The following is a 21,097-nucleotide window of genomic DNA, read 5'->3' on the forward strand; positions in this document are numbered from 1 at the left end:
CATAAAATGTAAGGTTGACTCACTACATAAAAATTAAAACCTGACATATGAAGAAAGGCCACAAGTACCCTTTTTTATAAGTGATAAGACTTCTATTACAAGATGTAAATTGATCACATATTACGACCTCTTATTTGGCCGAAGACCTTTGGAATTTCTGGATATAAAATAAAAACTCTTCCCTAATTATATGCCAAAACCAAGAGGAAACCCTCGGCTGAACAGACACTGGGGGATCCCTGCCAATGGACAACAGGCCACAGATGGCATTTGATAGAGATTTGGAATATTCATAGTTATTCATCACTCAGGTTTTCCAGTAATGATTCAGTGACAGTCAAAGATCAACATGGACAATTCAATGTTTCCTTCTGACAGTGCTTTCTTAAAGGATCTGTGCTTTGCTTCACATTCTAGTCTTCATTCATGTCCCAGGCGAACTCCAGGGGAAAATCTTTCATCTCTCTTTGGAAAATCCTGTCAAACCTTTCATTCTGCTCAATAGTCAGGTGATTTTTCCAGTCTCCGATGGTACCTGGGAGGAAAAACAAGGCAACTGCATCCGTGAAGATTCCGCAGAAGAGGGGGCTTGATACCTTAGTGGTGATGGGAGAAGCATTGCTGGAACTCTCCTTTTTCTCCCCATAAGAGCCCTCATTTACTCCTGCACACGGCCACGCCCCATCACTCTCTCACCTCCTGGCCAGGGGACAAACTCATCCTGGCAGTTCTGGTGTAATTGAAGATCATTAGCCCAACTTCTCAGCTGGCAGCCAGCTGGAAAAGAAGAAAACCCTGGCAACTTGTTTACTATTGCGTTCCAGGCTAGCTTGGGCTCTGGTAGTTTTCTGAACTCCTTTAAAAGCTCCGTACAATCACATATCGATGAGCTAACATTTATTGATGAGGACACGGATGCTCAGAGAGACTTAGAAAATGCCACCCGTGGTCCTACACTTTGGATCAGCTCACCTGTAGTTACTCCTTCTTTACCCACTTTAGGTTCACAACAGTCTTACTTTAAACTTCTAGACACGGAGGGCTGATGACACACAGAAGCTGACAGAAGTAGAGGCAAGAAAAGAGACACTGATCTTCAAACACACTGCACTGTAAACAAATAACTGAAACAAACGGAAACTCTAAGGAAACCGGAAACACAAACCACAACAGTGCAGGACGCTCACGCTAGTGCAAATGACGTCCCACCCCTTTGCACCTCACCTAAGAGAAGAGTGCATGTGAGCGCACAATAAACATAAGGGGATGCAAGTCACTTCCACAGGTGGTTTGGCTCCTCCTAGTTTTCCTCTTAGCCATTCCAGTCTGTCATTTTCAGGTGTGTGAAAGACGGAGGAACACAGAACATTTTCTCTTTTCAAAGAGAAACAAGTTGCAGGTGCAAGGACAGGGCAGTTGAGAAGGGCCTTAGCATCGACAACATGGTAGAGTGTGCAGGGCATAACGGGAAGGCAAGTCCCCACCTCAGGTGGGCTCCTAGGTACCAGTGGTCATATTTTCGAGTTGAATAAGAAAAGACATAGGAAGAGATTAAGTGAAGGAAATCCTAATTTAGAGAAATCAAAGTGAATATTTCTTGCTACTTGACATAGAGGCATAGAACCCTATGATTGACTGTAAAATTTATGTTTCTAATTCTGTATTATATATTTTCCATGTTTTAAAATCATAAAATATCATTAGAACGATGGTATAAAATAAAAAAAAAATTTTAACATGTTCCAATGTATTAGTTATATAAAGAGTTACTCATTTAAAATCCCAGTCACCAGAAGTATCAGATATTTCCTATACCTTTCTATGATGTAAAAATTTGGTTTCCTAGAGGACACATGACAGTCCTGCCCAGGAACAAAAGTGCAGTGAATGTGTGTTCTTAAGTCATCCCTGGAGGAGCTTGAGGGTAAAGCACAGAGAAGGAAGAACAGCCAGTGAGGGCCACAGACCTGTCATTAACTCTCCAACAGGAGCTGAGCGCACGCTAATGATGGGAAGCAGTCTAATACTAAATGAACAACCAATTGTGCTAAGAATCGGTAGATTGTCAGGGGGCCATGAAGAAGACCTTGTGACTATAAGTTACTCATTAGATTCATTCAGAGAACAAATAACAGAGTCTCCTTGTAGAACACCGGAAGAAATCATAGGAAATCATCTTTCTAGCCAAATGAACAGGCCCATGAGGGCCCATGATGTTAGGAAAGTCCACCAACAAGCTTAGAAGCTACACTCTGGCCCATTGCTACCACAGTGCAACATGGCCGCTCACTGTTCACCCTCACCTTTGCGAAGGAAATGACCTTTTGCATTTGGCCCAAATGCAGTGGCTATTATATTGTCATAATTTGCCAGTGGGTCATACTTCATATTCTCAAATGTGGCCTGTCTCACAACTGCATCCATATCCTCGTCACTCAATCCTTTCCCCAGAAACTTGCAGATTTTTAACACAGAACCTCTGAGATCCTGAAAAAATTGAGAGTATGGTAAATTATGCACATTATAAGAAAGAAGACTTCAACAAAAGTCACAGCTAAGTATTGTTATGGGAGTGAAAAATGTAGGTGCTTATGCTGGCTAGAAAAATGGAGTTAGACCATGAAGTGACTTGCTTATGCCTTCTTGGTAAATTCATCTTTCACTGTGCACTGTTCTAGAGCATATTTGGGTTCATTTAGGAACACTCATGTTCATTTTATCTGCGTTAACTCAGCAAGTATTGGGGGAGCAGATACCTATGTCAGACACTGCTTGTGCGAAGGAGCAACTGCACAGAGGCACAACAGGGAATCGGAGCTGGGAAATCAGTATGCAGACCTGTGGGCAGAGAGTAGCTGTGTAACAGAATTCAGAGAAAGTCTCAACAGCGATGACAAATTTGTCCTGAGAATTCAAGCAAAAAGAGGTGTTTTCTAGATAGTCACATTGAAGGGGTGGAGTCCAGACAAAAGCAAGAATATACGCAGTGTTGCGGTTGCATGGAAGGTATGAGATACCAGGTTAAAGGACCATCAGAATTTGAGTTTCCCTGGTGTAGCTTCACAGGCGCTGGGCTCAGATGAGAAAGCTGGAGGCAATGGAGAGGCCATAGTGTGAAGAATGTTACAAGGCCAATCACGGTCGGAGTCTCTCTTTGGTAGGAGTTACAGATTCAACAAGAGAGTCCAGGCAGGGTGTCAAGAGCTTGGGGCAGGGTAACAGAAACCAGGGACGAATACTCAGCAGGTGGCAGCCCTTATTCTTGCCTGGCTTGCAGCTTTTTCTCCTCTTTCCTGCTTAGAGATCTTTGATGGTGTTCAGGCAGCAGTGCGCAGCCCCTGTCCCGTAATGATCCTGATTGATCCAAGATCCTCATGCACTCCCATTGCTCTCTACAAGACATTCGTCTAGGGTGGTCACAATGCCCCAATTTTGGTATTGAAACAGAAAGAAGAAGTCAAACAGAAGCTTAAAAAAGTGATTTTCCTCCCAGTGATGAGATGGTAGCAAAGCAAGGCAAGGAAGTCCTTCTTGTCCCACTTCCTCTCTTTCTGCCATACATGCTGTCATCTGAGGACATGACTTTGGAGCTACAACAACCATCCTGCTACTATGAGAGGAGACATCATTGCCACACTAGATATGATAGGAAAGAAGGACAGAAAATGCCTGGGACATTCACGACATGCTGAAGATGCCACAAACAATATCAGGCTAGCCTGCCTCTGGGATTCAGACAATCAGTAATAGAACTTCTTCTGTTTTAATGCGTTCATCATTGACTAATGGGAGCTGTATTCCTTCTAATCATACACAGACATTCCACTTAATTTTTCGTGCAGTGCTTAACCGTACACAGATAAGATTAAAGTTTCCCATGGGATGCATTCCACAATGATGAATATAACATCTAGAAAGTTACCAGAATCAAAATGCAGAAAATTGATTTCATAATCCATCAATGGGTGACCAAAAATCTGGCTCTCGAGAGTCAAACACGTAGATTAAGAGACATAGATTAAGAGACAATGTCTCACATCCAAGTACTAACCAGGCCCGACCCTGCTTAGCTTCCGAGATCAGACGAGATCGGGCGCGTTCAGGGTGGTATGGGGATTAAGGGGGTAGGGGAAGAATAAATGAAACAAGATGGGATTGGGAGGGAGACAAACCATAAGTGACTCGTAGTCTCACAAAACAAACTGAGGGTTGCTGGGGGGAGGGGGGTTGGAAGAGGGGGGGGGGGTTATGGACATTGGGGAGGGTATGTGCTGGGGTGAGTGCTGTGAAGTGTGTAAACCTGGCGATTCATAGACCTGTACCCTTGCTGATAAAAATATATGTTTATAAAAAATAAAAATAAAAAATAAATTAAAATAAAAAGAGAGACAATGCCTCCCACACAGTCCGTTTTTGAAAAGAAAGTTTCAGTTAATTAATTGTAAATGACAACCTAGTAATCAAAGTCCAGGTTGATAGAAGAGAGGGGTCTCCTGTACACCTAATCTGGGATCTCAAATTTGATATTGTTTTTGGGTGTTCTACCCACTAAGGATCAATTCATTCGTTCAAGGTGCCTTTCAGCTGCCATGAAGTCTCTGACGTCATGTTTCTCACCTTCTTCATCTCCTCGTAGGTCATGAACTGAATGTTGAAGAGGCTTCTGTGCTCATACCAACCTTTGATGTGGTCAAACCAAAGAGTTCCCATCACTGTGGGAAAAACAGATACATAATTCGGTAATTATGTTGAACAGGTTGAGAAGAAGCTACAGTTATGGGAGGTGCAGGAATCTTATAACATAGAAGGAAAAAGAAGTCTGTTTGCAGATACCTGATTTCCTCTGGCACCTGGTTATAGGAGAGCTATCCACTTTCCCATGGGAAATAATTACATGAACTCAAGGAACAATCAGTCTCTTAAAAATGCATTTCATATAGACAGAAAATCATCTACCCACAGGAAGAGAAAAGCCGAACCCAGAGAACAGAGAAAGGAATCCTCTCCTCTTTGCTTCTCTCCCTGTCCCTAAAGACACACAGAGCTATTTCCCTGCTGCATGCAACATGAAGGCTCCCCGATGGGTTACTTGAGCTCTGCACAGAGACTAATGTTAGTTAAGTCTCCTGTTCCAGATCATCATCCCTATGTCTGTAGGTGTTTCTCTTGCTCAAGCAGGCACACGGGCACCTCAGAAAAGAATGCAGGGGGCACCTGGCTACCTCCCAGGATAGAGTATGCAATGCTTGATCATGGGGTTGTGAGTTCAAGCCCCACACTGGGCTTAGAGGACACTTAAAAATTAAAAAAATTTAAAAAATTTTAAAAAGAGAAAGGAATGTGGAACAGAACTTTGTCAAGTAGAGCTCCCCATGCAATAGGCTGTGCACAGCCCAATCTTGTGATCTAAATTGAGATACTTCTCTCTGAGCTAGACTGGAAAACTGTAAGCTCATGAATCCCTTTTGCCATGGTTAGATGTAAATTTAAATATTTTCTGGTGATATAACTGTAACCTGACGGTCTCCTGAGAGGGAGCAGGAGTAAGCAAAATTTGTAACAATGCCTGGTCATGGTCATCCAAGACAACCCTACCAACTGCCTTGATACATTGATTACTGACCCCTGTTCAACTTAATTTCATCATCTTCTCCCTGCCAAATTCACTAAGCTTAAAAATTTACCACAGGATGCCAAACATGTCGCTTATGCTATAAATTATAGTTACCTCTTCCTTTGAGAAATCATTTCATGAATTCCTCAAAGGTACCTGTAAATTGTGATGTCACATTCTTTGCAAAGTAAAAATATGAGCACATAACATCCTTAGGGTTTCTGTATACATAAATAATCTGGAAAGAAAGGAGGTATTCATTATTTCTGAGGCTTTCATTCTCTCATATTTTTACCCTACTACCTTCCAATCAGATGAAGCCTATTGTCTTCACTTTACACTTCCCTAATCATGTCGTGTATATACTCAGCCTTCTTTGTATTTTGGGTTTCCCCTTCTCAGCCATGCCTCTCCCTTTACGACTGGCCTGGTGACTATCAATTACTCCTCAAGACACACCTCCCATGGTACCTCTTCTCAACTCACCCTGACAGAGAGCAACAATAGTCTCTTGTCCCTATAGCAACAAGCTAATACATGCCACAATGACCAATAGCCATAAAATTGTATATCAATAGGAAAAACGTACTAAGATATTTTCAAATCATCTTAGAAAATTCAGAGTGTGTTTTTTCATCCTTCAGCATATGGCTTACATAGTTCTTATTTATGTATCTTCATAGTGTAAACTACAGGTACTTTTCATGCAGTACTTACTTCAGTATTTTTTGTATTGGAGGAATATAGGATTCGTTTTAAAAGTTGTTTGCTTTAAACAATCCAAAGGCACACTTTCATAAAACACCTAAGCAACCCATTGACATTAGCATATAAAATATCATCAATCTCTGTCCAACCCCATTTAAGTGGCTTATTCGCTGTGTGTACAGAATATTCAGGGGCCCTGGATGAAACCCAAGGCTTGTATTTTCACTGTGCAATGGCATTGTGTGCCTCCTTCGGGAAGCAACTAGGAAAGCTTTCATTCACTTACTGCCTCCCTGCACATTGCCCGGAGCTAACCTTAAGCTAGGCGATGGGAAGATGGATGTAAGCACTGAGTGGTCCCATTGTACTGGAAATAGAGCTCTTCTCGCATGGGGATTACCTGATATCAACAAAGTGATTGATAATATCAAACAACTGTCAGCAGTGGTTGATATCTCCATAATGAAAGAAAAGATCCTCCTAAAGATGAAGGAAGAGGTTCTTTTTATTCCCTTTCTGTGACTCTTCCTGTCTCCTACTTTGGCCTTGAAAATGGCTTCTTGTCATTAATCTATATGTTTAGAGAAGTAAAACGTGACCTAGACCCAATGGTACAACTGAGTCACTTATGCCACCTGTCCTGATACTAACTCTCTTAGGTAGATAATGACACATTTTTTAATACAGGGAATGTTGGAAATGGAATGATTTGAAGATAAAATCAAAATACCATCAGGATGTACACATACCACCTTTCTTCTTAAGGAGGGAAGGCAATGAGTGGAGGTTTCTAATGTGGAGGTCATTGACTGGGAATGGTTTTTTGAGAGCCATTTACTGGGATAATTGGAGCAGAATGCTACTGAGGTTTTTGAAGACAGAAGACAATAGCAAGCAGTTATTTTAGAAAGGGGAGAGGGGAGCAAAACATTTAAAATGTAAATTTGAGAATTGAGGCCATAAAAGTAAAATGAAGATACAACTTTTAAGTGTACTGGTTTTTTCCTAGCACACTACCAGATTCATGAACACAGGCACAAATATACACGTACTGGGTTTCACCAGAATTAGGGGTTGGCAGCTGATCATAATAGAGTTGGCGAGAGCAAGGGAATTGAGACAAAAGTGATTTGAATGTCAAATATGGAGCCATTGGTGGATGCGGAGAAGTGGAAGAGACGGATGAGAGAATGTGGAGAGGGAGTGGAGAGGTGGAGGGGGAGGGGACTGGAGGTCTGAATGTGGTGACTGGTCACTCCAGGGACAACTGAAAGGAGTGGGAGGCAAAGGAGGCACCTCTCAGAGAACAAGGTGCTTCAAGTCAGGATTCAAGTTAGGGCAATTACTGGTGATGCCTTTGTTCATTCACTCAATTCTACTACATTCTGGACACTGTTCCATGTACTGCAAACTCCATCTCTCTTATGAGTTTAGACTCTGGCCAGAAATGGACAATAAATAACAGGTACACAGATGGCAAATGGTGTCATGAATAAAGGCAGGTTTATACTACCTTATAAACTCCGGAGGTTGGTGGAGGAAAAGGTCGCTGGAGGTGGTGTCAATACTAAGAGGTTTGGCAGGGGTAGAGGTATGGGAGGCCAGTGCAGAGCCTGAGGAGGTCAACATGAAGGAGGCAATCCTGCAGTTGCATGACCCTGAGAATGACTGCCTCCTTCCCATTGACCCCGCTGGGGCAATTTGGCTCAACTTTGTCTGGTGCTGACAAAACACCATTCGCTTCAAGTTAGAAATAATGCCATGAGAAACAGGAGTAGAGGGAGAGGAGAAAGTCATGAGTCAAGAGTTGAAATTATCAGTGGATGGAGGTGACTGATCCAGGGAGATGGAGAGACAATTCTTCAGCAGAGACAAATGATTGCCTCTGAGGTTCCCTTGGAATTCCAAAGAACAAGGTACATTTGAAGAGAAAGTAGGCAAAAGAGGTGAAGTGTGAAAAGGAAAGAAGGAGGGCACGCAGAGCAAATAGAAGGAACTGTTAGCATTTTATACATCCTTGCTAATACAGCTGATTCAAAAATGAAAGGATATATATTATACATGATATTATAACACCCTGTATAAAGTAAATTAAATGGACACATATATACTCTTTCATTTTCTAATGGCTGCATTACTTGTATAATCAGAAACAAAGGGTGCCCTTCAATGGACGAATGGATAAGGAAGATGTGGTCCATATACACTATGGAGTATTATGCCTCCATCAGAAAGGATGAATACCCAACTTTTGTAGCAACATGGATGGGACTGGAAGAGATTATGGTGAGTGAAATAAGTCAAGCAGAGAGAGTCAATTATCACATGGTTTCACTTATCTGTGGAGCATAACAAATAGCATAGAGGACAAGGGAAGATGGAGAGGAGAAGGGAGTTGAGGGAAATTGGAAGGGGAGGTGAACCATGAGAGACTATAGACTCTGAAAAACAACCTGAGGGTTTTGAAGGGGCGGAGGGTGGGAGGTTTGGGGAACCAGGTGGTGGGTATTAGAGAGGGCACGGATTGCATGGAGCACTGGGTGTGGTGCAAAAACAATGAATACTGTTACGCTGAAAAGAAATAAAAAATTAGAAAAAAAAGAAAACAAAGGGAGCAAGGTACAAATCTGATACTATAAGATAAGAAAACAGATGGCTCTTGAAAATTGAAGTAAAGGGGTGCCTGAGCAGCCTAGTTGGTTTAGTGTCTGCCTTCAGCCCAGGTCATGATCCCAGGGTCCTGAGATCAAACCCTGCATGGGAGTGGGGATGGGGGGAGGGGGTCCTTTACAGCAGGAAGCCTGTTTCTCCCTCAACCTGCCCTGCTTGTTCCCTCTCTCTCTCTCTCTCAAACAAATAAAGTCTTTAAAACAAAAAAGAAAACTAAAGTGTGTAAAATGCTACATTTGCCAACAGCTGGATGAGTGCACAGTGTTGATGTCCTGAAATGAAATGAAATCGTGAAAAAGAGCAGTTAGCTCTCAGTAGTCAGAGTCCATTTCCTACATTGGCTTTTTTGTTCTTCAGCCCACTGGGAACCAAGTAGTATGGGAGATGGGTAGAGAAGAGACTAGGCGATGGTCTTTCCTCAAAATCTATTTCTGGAGTTTTGTACTCAAAGAAGGGGACTCGGTCCATGGTTTCCAGTTTTCCAGTGCCTTTGCGATGTTCCTCAGAATAAATCAGACTTAATAATTGCTGAAACCAGATGGTTCCTGTAAAGAAATAATTTTGTTTTCAATGATGATCCAAAATGGAGGTAGATGTATCATGAATTTTTAATCAGAGTTTGTTACTATAATAAGTACAATGTAATTTTATCTGAAAGGAATTGTTAATGTATGTAAAGTGCAGTGTGGGAGAAAGAAAGCAAACGTGGCCTTTCTATTCCTGTTTCAGGAGATGCTCCATTTGAAACTCCGTGGGCATTTGTCCCACAGATTTATTCCTTGACTCTTCTGTGTTTTCTTCTGCTTCACATATGGGACTTTCAAATGATGGTTTATGCCTGCCTCTCTACTTCCTTCCCCAACCCCACTCCTAGAACATGAGCCAAAAGAAGCCAAGGAAAAGGATTTCCATGTAAGGAGGCACTTCCCAGCTGTCGCCCTTCCCGCCATTTGCTTCTGTTCCTGTGATCTCCACGTAGGAAACAATGTTCATTATGAATCCTTAAAGGAGGCTCCTGGACACCTACATGGAGACGGGAAGGGAAAGACGATGCAGAATGTTGGACCTTTCGCTTTAAGTGGGATGTGACAATTCTTACGATGACTATGTCACCTAATTTCACTTAGAGTGGACATTTGTCACAAAGTATGTGGGTGTAATTGCCTGGTTATTTTCCTTACAGTTCATGTGCGTGCTTCATGTATGGGGCTTTAAGGTTGAAAACACACCTCATACAGGTCATGCTTCTGACATATCCAGGCAATGCCTTAAAAGACTTACCACAACAAAACGTCACAGGTCCCAGAAAGACTCAAATCAGCTTCTGAAATGAGAAAACCCACTGGCCCCTTGTCAATTTCCATCCCAGGCTTGCTTCCTAAGACCATCCCATCATCCATGCTAAGTAGCAGCACCCAGTGAGCAAGATCACAGTTGGGCATACATTCCCTGCGACAGGTGCAGCTGGTGTGCCCCTTATCTGGTCCACCCAGGACCTTATTATAGGTGTTGTAGTCCTCCAGTGTTGCCCAGGGAAGACCAAGGACACAGAGGCCTTTGTGTTACCACAACTGGAGCTCAAACTGAATGAAAACTCTTTGTTGCAAAGCTCTGGAAGTCTTTCTGGCATCCTTTCACCTTTCCCAGATAACAGACACTACTTCTGCAGGAGGGATCACAGCTTCACGGTAGCTGAGAAGTTATGTAGAATGCCACAGTTCTATAGAGACTCAATGAGAGAATGCAAAATCTCTGCACAGATTCAAAAATTCAAATGTGTTCAGCTTCTTCTCCCACTCCACTTTTCCTTTTGTTTTTTAAGATTTTATATCTTTATTCTTTATTTGAGAGAGGGAGAATGACAGAGAGGGATAACAATAGGGGGAAAGGGTAGAGAGAGAAGCAGAGTCTCCACTGAGCAGAAACCCTGAGGCGAAACTCAATTCCAGGATCCTGGGATCATGATCTGAGCTGAAGGCAGAAGTTAACTGAGGCACCCAGGTCCATGCCACTTCCATTCATATTGAGTCCTTCTGTCTCTCTTTCTTTCCATCTTCCTTTTTTTCTCTTTCTTCCTTTCTTTTCCTTCCTTCCTTCCTTCCTTCCTTCCTTCCTTCCTTCCTTCCTTCCTTCCTTCCTTCTTCCCTTTCTCCTCCCTTCATTCCTTTCTCTTTTTTTCACCTATTTCAGGTCAGGTGTTAGCATGATGATGTACTAAGCTTTTCCCTTCAGTTCGTCATATAGTAACATCACTGATTCTCAGTAGGCCCTCCCTGATCTGTTTATTCCTTTATCTCATCTCTTGCTTTCATCGAACCCCTAACCCACCACAGACAAGCAGGCTTTGGGGCTCTGGGGCTTAAAATGCATACTTTACTGGAATGTGTTCTTATGAAATAGGTATTATTGTATGTGTTTGTATTTTCTTTTCGATTTTTTATAACTTATTTATTTTACAGACAGAGATTACAAGCAGAGAGAGAGAGGGAAGCAGAATCCCTGCTGCGCGGAGAGCCCGATATGGGGCTCGATCCCAGGACCCTGAGATCACGATCTGAGCCGAAGGCAGAGGCTTAACCCACTGAGCCTCCCAGGAGCCCTGTGTTTGTATTTTCAATCCATGGGCATCATATGTTTCTGTTTACCACTGTACACTGTAGTTTAACATTTATTTACATGCTACCTCTGATCCATTGTGTCTAACAGATGCTGTTTCAGGGTGTGCATTCCCACACTGTCCTATCTGTTCTCCCCCAATGGACACCTCCCCCCAAACAATCTGCAGTGTACACTCTCACTCCTGCTCCCTAGGCACCTGCATGACATTTTCTTGGAGGCAAGTAGGCAAGACAGGAATTGCCTCCTACATCTGGACTGCAGTCGTGCAGGGAGTACCAGATGGCTCTTTGGAGAATTTGCTTCAATCTACTCTCTCAGGGGAATATATTAATGCATGCAGATTTCTATGCACTCCCTGTCAGCATTCAGAGTTATCCACCCCTCCAGTGTTGTTCAGTCCAGGAGATGTAAATGAACATATTGTTTCCCAGTTTAGGGAAGTTGTTGGTATTGGTGGAGGGTGATTTTTTTCTGCACATTTCCCGCTCGTTTCTTTGGCTCTTTTTATAAAGTCAGATTGCTGTGTCCTACTTCTTGATTTATAGTCCTACTACATTATAGATCATTTTAAATTGTCAACATTGCAAATATTTCCTCTCTTCCTGTCCCCTATTATACGAACATCACTAAGATAATAAGCTTCTGCACGGTGAAGGATAAAATCAATAAAACTAAAAGGCAATCTTCAGGATCACGTGGGTGGCTCAGTGGGTTAAGCCTCTGCCTTCTGCTCAGGTAATGATCCCAGTGTCCTGGGATCAAGCCCCGCATTGGTGTCTCTGCTCAGCGGGGAGCCTGCTTCCCCTCTCTCTCTGCCTGCTACTCTGCCTACTTCTGATCCCTGTCTTTCAAATGAATGAATAAAATCTTTAAAAAAAATTTTTAAAAAGGCAATCATCAGAATGGGAGAAGATACATGCAAATGACATATCTCATAAAGGGTTATATCTGAAGTCTCTAAAGAACTTTTCTAACTCAACACTCAAAAAACAAATAATCCAGTTAAGAAATGGGCAAAAGAAATGAATAGACTTTTTTTCCAAAGAAGACATACAGATGCCTGACAGACACATGAAAGATGCTCAACATCACTCATCATCAGGGATACGAACCAAAAGTGCAACGAGATAAAATGACACACCTGTCAGATGGCTGAAATTACAGCCCAGGACACAACACATATTGGGAGGATGACATAGAGGAGAAACCTCTTGCACTGTTGGTGGGAATGTAAACTGGTGTAGCCAGTTGGAGAACAGTATGGAGGTTCCTCAAAAAAGTAAAAATAGGACTATCCTATACCTCTGCAATTGCACTATCAGGTATTTACACAAACGTACAAAAATCCTGAAATAAAGGGATAAATGCACCCCCCATGTTTGTAGCAGCATTATCAACAAGAGCCAAATGATGGAAAGAGCCCAAACATCCATTGACTGATAAGCAGATAAAGAAGATGAACAATGGAATATTACTCAACCATCGAAAAGAATGAAATCTCGCTATTGCTATGATGTGGATGGAGCTAGAGTATATTATACTAAACAAAAAACGTCAGAGAAAGACAATACCATTTCACTCATATTGTGGAATTTTAGAAACAAAACAGATTAACATGGTTGGGAGAAGAGAGAGAGGGAAACCATACAACAGTCTCTTACTAGAGAAAACAACTACAGGGAACAGAGTTGAATGACAAGAATGATGAGATGGAGGAGGTCCATAATAAACTGGGACACCAATAGGGAAATGACCCATTTACAGAAGGAGGTCACAGCCATTGAGACCAAGCTTGAACAGAAATGTAGTGACCACCACAATCTGCTACAGGCCTGCCAGACGTAAGACATCACGTGGGCATTGTCTAAGGACACTATGGATGGATGGCATTAGTCAGGGAGAGTGTAGGTCCCAGAGGGAGGATTTAGTGAGTAGTTCCCAGTGAACCTCCAGTAACTCTGTGTGAGAAGCCCTCATTGAGTTTGACTACAGTGACCTGTGTGAAGATCCGGGGATGCCCAGGCTGAGGAGATCGAACAGGAGGTGAGTACACTGCGGCAAAGCTGAATGAGCAGCGTGTGTACTCCAGCATATAGCTGGCCCTAACATGAAAGCTGTGGAAAATCTAGGAAGTATCTGAGATAAGTTTTAGGAGACCTCAGATGAGTTGGAGGGAGCTCAAATGCAAGCCAGGAAGGCCAAGCAGGCATTTGAACAGATCAAGAAGGAGCACCTTGACTGCTTCAATGTTTGCTTTGAATGTGAGGCCACCAAAATTAGTGAGATTTACAAGCCTTATATGACAACAGACATTTCTGAGCCCTGAGAACCCTGAGGAGTCCTACTGGGATGGCACCAACTACAACTATTTGGCTCCTGGCAAATGCTTCTGGTCTATGGACAACTTGTTAGTGCTTGAGAGAACAGTGGCCACTCTAGACTTGTTCCTGGCCATCCACAATAACAAGCCAGCCCCCTTCATTATCCTGGATGAGATTGATGCTGCCCTGGATGACACCAACATTGGCAAGATGGTCAATTACATCAAGGAATAATCAACTTGCCACATCCAGGCCATTGTCTTCTCTTACAGCAGGAGTTCGACACCAAGGCTGAGAGCCTCTTTGTAGTCTACCTTTAGCAAAGAAACTGTCAACAGCAAAATCCTGACCTTCCAACTCACCAAGTACCCAGATGCTGCCCCCAACCCCAATGAACAGTAGCAATAATTCTGCCCTATCTCTGTCCCTATGCTACACCTATCCCAACCTCTGGATATTTAGCCCCAACCTTCCCCTACCTCTTGTCCCTAACTGGTATAATTACGGGATTCAGGCACAGCTGTCAATTACCAAGTGGAACAGAGGTGATACTAGGTTTGGAGCAAAATTTCCTCAGCTACAAGGAGCACCCAGGCCTTTGGAGGAAAGTGCTAAACTGAACTGAGCTGAACAGGGCCATCTGTCCATTAGCCCTATCCCCTCTCCCAGACTTCCCCCCATCATCACCCATAATCGTGGGTCCCTTGGGCCCCTTGCATCTTCCTTGTATTTGTGTATGTATATGTGTATATATGTGTCTACGTCTGTATATATGAATGTGTTTGCCAAATTATAAAGCTTTGTAGAACAATCCTTAGAAAAGCCTAGGCGGAATCTGATCTCAAGAGAGCTCTGTATGACAGCACTCCAGGGCTGGGCAGAGGTATTTAGGGACTCATCAGAATCAGTCAGGTGAAACTGCCCTCATTCACTCATTGGTGTCTTCATTCATTGGTTACCCATCAGGCATATCCTGAGCATTCTTTATTCGTCAGGTTCTTTTCTCGAGATACACAGCTGAATCAGATATAATCTCTACCCTCCTACTGAGGAGATGCAGTGGGTTGCTGATTTCTCATGGTCAGCCGAATCATATTTGTACATACTTTGAATGACAGAAGAGGATGATCACTCCAGGCTTCCTAAGCTAAAGCTTGATGAATTGGTAGGGTTTGGGTGGGCACTAGGAGCAGAGCCTGTGCTCTAAGGACAGACAGCTCTGGGTTCTAGTCTCTTTTTTAAATCACTTACCTGTTTGTTGTTGGGCACATCTTTTGACATTTCCGTGCCTCCGTTTCCTTGTCTGTAAAAATGGAGCTAACAATATGACCTACCCCATAGGATTTAATGATGTCAAGCTCCTTGCTGGGGGCCTTATCCATGCTTGGTGCCCAGTATGCGCTGACCAATCAGAAGACAAGCCTTCTCATACCTAGACCCCTGAGAGCTCTGATCCCAGTTGTTGGGGACAGAAGGAGCCTCCAAATCTGGAACATGCTAAATGCCTTGGTTATTGAGAAAGTTCCACGGCCCCACTGGGATTTTCCTGGTACGTGAAGGGCCTAAGGAAGCCTGTAGCTTCAATCATGTATGGTATCCAGGTTCCTGGGCTGCAACATAGGTTGTAAGGAAGTAGAAGAGAGGTAGACTGGGCCACATCCTGGCCGAATGTGTGTGAAGGTCCTTCTGAGAACTAGGTGTGTCAGCTGCAGGGACCGTGCAGAGGAAGCACAGCCTGCTGCCATGAGGTCAGCATTTGCTCGTTCATGTACACTGTCAGACTGTCACCTTATCCTGATAGTCTACTGCATTCTTGTTTTGTAAATGTTCAACCAGATCTAATAACTCAAGTGTCCCATGAATCCATTCTCTAAGACATAGATTTATAAAAGATCTAGCTCCTTTTGACTACCATTGGCCATCTCTCTCAAATTGCTGTTATGTATGCTAGACTCTTTTAAGACTTCTATATATATGAGTTCATTGAAACTATTATGGTGTATTTAATACAAATGGTATCTTGAGTTGTTCTGCAATTTGCTTTTTTCACTTAACCTTGTTTTTGAGATCTACGCATGTTGTTTTTGCTAAATGTAGCTTCAACTCATCCTTTGCAACTGCCTCATAGAGTGTATTCATATGGCTCTATCAGACCTTCCCTATTTCTTTTGTGATATCTAGTTAAGAAAGTTTTCCACTTTTGCTATTACAAAACACGACACAGGAACATTGTGTGTGTGTGTGTGTGTGTGTGTGTGTGTGTGTGTGTGTGCGTGTGTGTGTGTGTGTATGTGTGTTTACCAAGCCTTGCTTCCTTGAAGTTCAATGCAGAGTCATAGGCTATTTATATTTTTGTTTTAAATAGATACTTCTAAATTGCCCTCCTGTATTATTAATCAATAGTTTTCTTGAGGTTAACTTAAGTGTAACTTTGTTATCTTCTTTAGTTTCATCCTAAATAGTGACATCTGTAAAACTATGGATTTGATGTGCTAATTATATATTTTTCTAATACATATTAAAAGGCATAACTCTTCATTGGAGAAGTGCCTGTTCATATCTTCTGCCCATTTATTGATATGATTGTCTGTTTTGTGTGTGTTGAGTTTCAGGAGTTCTTTATAGATCCTGGATATCAACCTTTGGTCTGTACTGTCATTTGCAAATATCTTCTCCCATTCCGTGGGTTGCCTCTTTGTTTTGTTGACTGTTTCCTTTGCTGTGCAGAAGCTTTTGATTTTGATGAAGTCCCAAAAGTTTATTTTCGCTTTTGTTTCCATTGCCTTTGGAGACATATCTTGAAAGAAGTTGCTGTGGCTGATATCAAAGAGATTACTGCCTATGTTCTCCTCTAGGATTCTGATGGATTCCTGTCTCACATTGAGGTCTTTTATCCATTTTGAGTTTATTTTTGTGTACGGTGTAAGAGAATGGTCGAGTTTCATTCTTCTACATATAGCTGTCCAGTTTTCCCAGCACCATTTATTGAAGAGACTGTCTTTTTTCCACTGTATATTTTTTCCTGTATTGTCGAAGAGTATTTGACCATAGAGTTGAGAGTCCATATCTGGGCTCTCGACTCTGTTCCACTGGTCTATGTGTCTGTTTTTATGCCAGTACCGTGCTGTCTTGGTGATCACAGCTTTGTAGTAAAACTTGAAATCAGGTAATGTGATGCCCCCAGTTTTATTTTTGTTTTTCAACATTTCCTTAGCGATTCGGGTCTCTTCTGGTTCCATACAAATTTCTGGATTATTTGCTCCAGCTCTTTGAAAAATACCAGTGGAATTTTGATCAGAATGGCATTAGAAGTATAGATTGCTCCAGGCAGTATAGACATTTTAACAATGTTTATTCTTCCGATCCAAGAGCATGGAATGGTCTTCCATCTTTTTGTGTCTTCTTCAATTTCTTTCATGAGTGTTCTGTAGTTCCTCGAGTACAGATCCTTTACCTCTTTGGTTAGGTTTATTCCCAGGTATCTTACGGTTCTTAGTGCTATAGTAAATGGAATCGATTCTCTAATTTCCCTTCCTGTATTTTCATTGTTAGTGTATAAGAAAGCCACTGATTTCTGTACATTGACTTTGTATCCTGACACGTAACTGAATCGCTGTATGAGTTCTAGTAGTTTGGGGGTGGAGTCTTTTGGGTTTTCCATATAAAGAATCATGTCATCTGCAAAGAGAGAGAGTTTGACTTCTTCATTGCCAATTTGGATACCTTTTATTTTTCTTTGTTGTCTGATTGCTGTTGCTAGGACTTCTAATACTATGTTGAACAAGAGTGGTGAGTGGGCATCCTTGTCGTGTTCCTGAACAGACACTTCTCCAATGAAGACATACAAATGGCTATCAGACATATGAAAAAATGTTCATCATCACTAGCCATCAGGGAGATTCAAATTAAAACCACATTGAGATACCACCTTACACCAGTTAGAATGGACAAAATTAGCAAGACAGGAAACAACATGTGTTGGAGAGGATATGGAGAAAGGGGAACCCTCTTACACTGTTTGTGGGAATGCAAGTTGGTGCAGTCACTTTGGAGAACAGTGTGGAGATTCCTCAAGAAATTAAAAATAGAGCTTCCCTAGGACCCTGCAATTGCACTACTGAGTATTTACCCCAAAGATACAGAGGTAGTGAAAAGAAGGGCCATCTGTACCCCAATGTTTATAGCACCAATGGCCACGGTCGCCAAACTGTGGAAAGAACCAAGAGGCCCTTCAACAGACCAATGGATAAGGAAGATGTGGTCCATATACACTATGGAGTATTATGGCTCCATCAGAAAAGATGAATACCCAACTTTTGTAGCAACATGGACGGGACTGGAAGAGATTATGCTGAGTGAAATAAGTCAAGCAGAGAGAGTCAATTATCATATGGTTTCACTTATTTGTGGATCATAACAAATAGCATGGAGGACAAGGGGAGTTAGAGAGGAGAAGGGAGTTGGGGGAAATTGGAAGGGGAGGTGAACCATGAGAGACTTATGGACTCTGAAAAACAATCTGAGGGTTTTGAAGGGGCAGGGGTTGGGAGGGTGGGGGAACCAGGTGGTGGGTATTGGAGAGGGCACGGATTGCATGGAGCACTGGGTGTGGTGCAAAAACAAGGAATACTGTTATGCTGAAAAAAAAAATTAAAAAAAAATAAGTAAAAGAAAAAAAAAAGGAAAACAAAACTGGGGGCATCACGTTGCCTGATTTCAAGGTTTACTACAAAGCTGTGATCACCAAGACACCGTGGTACTGGCACAAAAACAGACACATAGACCACTGCAACAGAGTAGAGAGCCCAGATATGGACCCTTAACTTTATGGTCAAATAATCCTTGACAAAGCAGGGAAAAATATACAGTGGAAAAAAGACAGTCTCTTTAATAAATGGTGTTGGGAAAATAGGACAGCTATATGGAAGAATGAAACTCGACCATTCTCTTACACCATACATAAAGATAAACTCAAAATGGATAAAATACCTCAACATGAGGCAGGAATCCATCAGAATCATAGAGGAGAACATAGGCCATAACAACTTAGACATTGGCCACAGAAACTTCTTTCAAGACATGTCCCCAGGGGCGCCTGGGTGGCTCAGTGGGTTAAGCCTCTGCCTTCAGCTCAGGTCATGATCTCAGGGTCCTGGGATCGAGTCCCGCATCGGGCTCTCTGCTCAGCAGGGAGCCTGCTTCCTTCTCTCTCTCTCTCTGCCTGCCTCTCTGCCTACCTGTGATCTCTCTCTCAGTCAAGTAAATGAATTAAAAAAAAAATCTTTAAAAAAAAAAAAGACATGTCCCCAAAGGCAAAGAAAACCAAAGCATAAATGAACTTCTGGGACTTCATCAAGATCAAAATTTACTGCACACCAAACAGTCAACAAAACAAAGTGGCAACCACAGAATGGGAGAAAATATTCATAAAGGACACAACAGAGAAAGGGCTGATATCCAAGATCTATAAAGAACTGCTCAATCTCAGCACTCATAAAACAGATAATCATATCAAAAAATCATTATATAGGGGTGCCTGGGTGGCTCAGTGGGTTAAAGCCTCTGCCTTTGGCTCAGGTCATGATCCCAGGGTCCTGGGATTGAACTCCACGTTGGGCTCTCTGCTCAGCAGGGAGTCTGCTTCCCTTCCTCTCTCTATGGCTGCCTCTCTGCCTACTGGTGATCTCTGTCTGTCAAATAAATAAATAAAATCTTTAAAAAAATAATCATATAATAATAAACAATTATATAAACAAAAAAATAAAAAAAATAAAAGGCATAACTCAAAAAAGTTTTCTGTACAGCAAAGAAAACTATCCACAAAAAGAAAAAGCAGCCAATGAAGAGAGAAAAATATTTGCAAATCATTTTAGATAAGGGGTTAACATCAAAATATATCAAGAACTCATAGGACACAACAGCAAATCTAACAAAAACAAAACACGAGCAAAGGCTATGAAGAGACGTGCATGTATATATACACGCACAAAGATGAACATATGCATTATACATATGTCTATATGTTTCAGTCTGATCTGAGTGCTATAGCAAAAGTAGACCCAAATAGTTGGGGATTATTACACATTATGGAATTAGTATATGTTAATTTTCCTCCTTCTCATGCACTTAGTTATTAGATACAATTTCAACTCTCTGTCCAAAGTAGGTGCTTAAATGGTAAATATTTCTACATCCTTTCCAAGACCATTTTATCACCTTAGTGTTTGATAGGGTGTCTTCAACGTAGTTACTTCAGTATTCTCTCAGTTTCCTTGTCCACATCAAAAATAACTTCTAGGGACACCTGAGTGGCTCAGTTGGTTTAGCATCTGCCTCAGGTCAGGTCATGATCCCAGGGTCCTGCTTCTTCCTCTGCCTGCCACTCCCCCTGCTTGTGTGCTCTCTTTCTGTCTCTGTCTCTCTGACAAATAAATAAATAAATAAATAAATAAATAAATAAATAAATAAATCTTTAAAAAAAAAAAACCTTCTACCTACATTGTAAAAGACCTGCTTCATAAGATATTAAATTCAGTTAACACTATTATATCCAATTGATTAGGTGTATATGTCCGTATAGAATACTACGAAAAATCAGAGTTCCCACATTATAAAAGTATCATGTTATTCCTTAGATTAACTATTAGAATAGAGAACTTGCCAGATTTGGGATATGTGACTATGAAGACATCATTTTCTCTGATTTCAAAATTATCTAAATTTTCTATAAAGCCAATATCAAGTGATAAACGATTAAAATAATATCCCTTAAATTTGAATAAGAATTTCTCCATCTCTTCCATACTTCAGTCACCTGCAAAGGAGATACAAAACGATTGGAAAGAAATTAGTAAAATTTTATGTTTTCTTCCCTTCTGTCCCTCAGTTGTTGACCATATGCTGAGAAAAGAAATTGATACCTTGTTTTCTTCACAGTCACCGAAAACTGGCTGGCTCTGAAAGTTACTGTCCTGGGTTCTGAGTGTGAGTTTGGTCTAATGCCAAGAGCCAGCTGTTCACAGGCTAGAGGTTAGTTTTATGGGTATGTGCTCCATTTTTATAGCTACAGAGAAAATGGTTTAAAAATAATTTTTGTAGTTGCAAAAAAGATACTTTAATCAGAAAGCATACATATATATGTATATATACAAACACACATACAAAT

At 41.6% G+C, this 21,097-nt stretch overlaps 1 protein-coding gene across 1 annotated transcript; it reads right to left on the minus strand.

Annotated features, from left to right (window-relative positions):
* Positions 1-413: 413 nt before the first annotated feature.
* Positions 414-20,735, minus strand: LOC111147459 (amine sulfotransferase-like). The gene is given in 6 exon segments (XM_022503470.1): positions 414-535; positions 2,304-2,487; positions 4,618-4,712; positions 5,729-5,852; positions 9,329-9,537; positions 20,594-20,735. Coding segments are annotated over 6 exon segments (876 nt in total).
* Positions 20,736-21,097: the final 362 nt, after the last annotated feature.

Source organism: Enhydra lutris, unplaced genomic scaffold (assembly GCF_002288905.1).
Source record: "Enhydra lutris kenyoni isolate GAN:26980312 unplaced genomic scaffold, ASM228890v2 scaffoldscaffold17, whole genome shotgun sequence".
In the NCBI taxonomy this organism is placed as follows: domain Eukaryota; kingdom Metazoa; phylum Chordata; class Mammalia; order Carnivora; family Mustelidae; genus Enhydra; species Enhydra lutris.